The following is a 3,023-nucleotide window of genomic DNA, read 5'->3' as shown; positions in this document are numbered from 1 at the left end:
AAATATGAAGAAGATGGACTTAGTTGCGGTCAAAAAATAACAAATAGTTTATAACTATTTAATGTCCGACGTTTCGCCCCACTTTGCAGGGCTTCATCAGGGCTAAAAATATACAAAAACAACTGTTTAAAGCGATAGGTTAAACAGACAAAAAAAATAGTCTAACAGGAATGAAATGTCGAATCGTCAAATAATCTTCCTCGAAAGTATCTCTAATTTGGTTTATTTGAAATGAATAACCAGTTTTCGTTGTTGGCAACAGAGTTAGATGATTATGAAACTAATAGCTAAAGTTGCCATGGATACGATATTTATTTATCAATGGTTCATTCATGAGTTAGGGTCGTAACCATGGCAATAGCTAATTTTTGCCCACCTCTAGTTGGCAATAATAAAAAATGATAACAACAAAATATTAGCGAAATATAGTGAGCCCTGTATTTTTATATTTCCCTTCGATCTACTTTTGTATTTGTTATTATTTCTGTTTTCATTATGTGACTAGTAATTTTTACTCTGTTCATTTTCATTTATTTATAAATTTCACATATTTTACAGCTATACATTAGTTAATTTTTTTTTTATATTATATTATTTTCTTGCTTTGTTACATAATTTTAGTAATTTGTATCTTTTTTTAGCCACGATGAAGTGGGATGAAACATTGCCTCATAATAAATAGTTTCTATACTATTTTAGTTATTTTGGCTGCCCTAAATTCGAAAGTTTGTACGATAGTAATACTTTCCCTTATTATATACACCATATATAAGTAAGCGAAAGTAAAAATTAGAGTTATAGAGAGCTGACAGTATTGAAAAGAAATTTTGATAAATATGATGAACCTTTGGATGATAAAATAATAGGATAAATAGGAACATTCCAAATAAAAGTAATATATATTACGTTAACATTGCTATGAGGGAAGACACGCATTCATCGGGAACTTCTCCAGGGAGAGCAACTTCCTTCTCTGGCGGCGTCTGTGTCCCTTCTGCCCTTTTCATCACCCTCCTCGAAAGGCAGAGGTCATCGAATACTTTTCCAATGTTTTCAGTTTCTCTGGCCAGTACCGACATCTTACCTGTTTTAATATATTTACTAAAATAAATTGATTTATTGTTGTTCGGACAAAATTTTATATGCAAATATGATTTAAATTTTTATCCCTACGAAGATAGGTTGTTTATAACTACTTTATATTACATTAAAATATATTTAATTTGATAACTGGCAGACATCCGTACGCCCAATAGTTCATAAGATATATATAGTTTCATTAATCAAAAATTTTGTTCAAACAACTATAAATCAATATTCTGTGAACTTAGTTTGGAAAATATCCTAAAACTATTACTCTTACGAAGATAAGATGAACTTAATTTAATTTGAGTGGTGATAGACATCTGTACGTCTCATTCTTTCTGATATACACAATAAATTCACAAAGTACTGATTTTTCGTGCACTTTTTTCAATGAAATATCTATAACAAATTCTTATAATATTGTGGCCAAAGATTATTTCAATTTTTCTGTTAAATATCCTTGGTTTACCGTTTCCAAAGTATGTTTTGATGTTGAGCTTATCTATATTTGAATTGGATCATATTGTGATATCGATATTAAGTGTAATTATCGATATGAAACAGTGCAGTAAAATATAATTATTTTAACCTTCCAAAAATTTTTAAATTATTAATATTTCATTATAATGAAAATCACTGATAAAATATTGCTATGGCCAATAAACATTGTTATAATATCGTTGCCAAATTAACTAGGTATTAATATTAATAAATTTAAATATTCTATTTTCAAAATTCTCCAAAATATTAAGATTTTTCATTAATGGAATTTCTGTATTTTCCTGGACAATCGGTGCAGGGTTTGATATTGATATTAAGTAGAAATGATTGGAGAAGTTTGTCGGGGGGTGCGGTCAGCAAAGAACAACATAAATAAACAAAACCATATTTATTTATTTTATTTTGTTGGTATAAAATAAATAAATATGGTTTTGTTTGGGCATAAAATAAATAAATATGGTTTTGTTTATTTATGTTGTTCTTTACTGACCGCACTCCCTGACAAACTTCTCCAATCATTAATCTACGGTCAACTATCTACACCTCATTATTAAGTAGAAATGTTGGAATGTTTTGAATGTCAATATTTTAAATGGATATTATATGTAAATATCCATTATTTAAATTATAGATTATTGGAATATTTATGTTTTTAACTTTTTTTTTTTTTTAAAGCGATTTAGGCAATTGACATATTTAATTATATTATAGTTAGTGTTGAATGAGTGTTGTAATATTTGTTATAATTATGTTATGGCTGTCATAGCGTTGTATTGCTTTACTGTTATTAAGAATATTTTATGTTTTCATTAAGTATTATGTGATATAGAATCTTTAAATTTTTTTTATGTTTCAATATTTAAATATTGATAGGATATTAATATCCCACTAAAGCCTGTTAAACAGATTCTGATAATCAGAGTTTTGGGGCTCAACCAAACCATCAAATTCCTCTCGTCCGATATCAAATCGGCCCGAAATCCTCCGTAAAATACTTGATGCTCCTTATTACGTCACTGCAGCTCCTAAGGAGCAAGAAGAAAAAATAAAAACCGAAGAGCTTCTTCAAAAAGTAAACATTAAAAGTCCAAGGGTTGAGACTTGCCGATTGAAATGGATCTGGGCTGTACACTTGGCCAGAATGAAAGACCAAGGCTTGCACGGAGAGGATACCGAGAGAGGACAGCACGAAAAGGAGGCGACCACATCGCAGGTGGAGGGATGGACTAACACAATGTGTAGGCAAAAACTACTGGGTGGTTGCGAGGTACAAATCCAGGTGGAAACAATTTTTAAAGACTATTTAGCTTGTTTTTTTCCGTTCGTTGTATGGTTGTGAGGACTCTGTTTTATTATTTATGGTTTTGTATATGTATCAATATTTATGGTTTTGTATATGTATCAATATTTATGGTTTTGTATATGTATCAATATTT

At 29.6% G+C, this 3,023-nt stretch overlaps 1 protein-coding gene across 3 annotated transcripts in view; it reads right to left on the bottom strand.

Annotated features, from left to right (window-relative positions):
• LOC106692839 (uncharacterized) overlaps window positions 1-3,023 on the bottom strand; it is a gene marked incomplete at its 3' end in the record, with an annotated part of 29,199 nt that overhangs the window by 24,654 nt on the left and 1,522 nt on the right. For 2 of the 3 annotated variants that reach the window (XM_014439040.3, XM_067046466.1), the window contains 1 exon segment: window positions 907-1,084. In XM_014439040.3, the coding sequence (XP_014294526.3) occupies window positions 907-1,079 (173 nt within the window). 3 annotated transcript variants of the gene reach the window in all.

The sequence above is a fragment of the Halyomorpha halys genome, unplaced genomic scaffold (assembly GCF_000696795.3).
Source record: "Halyomorpha halys isolate HHAL.00 unplaced genomic scaffold, Hhal_1.1 Scaffold73.1, whole genome shotgun sequence".
Lineage (NCBI taxonomy): Eukaryota > Metazoa > Arthropoda > Insecta > Hemiptera > Pentatomidae > Halyomorpha > Halyomorpha halys.
Note: the sequence above shows the minus strand (reverse complement) of the source record. Positions and strands in the feature narration are given on the sequence as shown.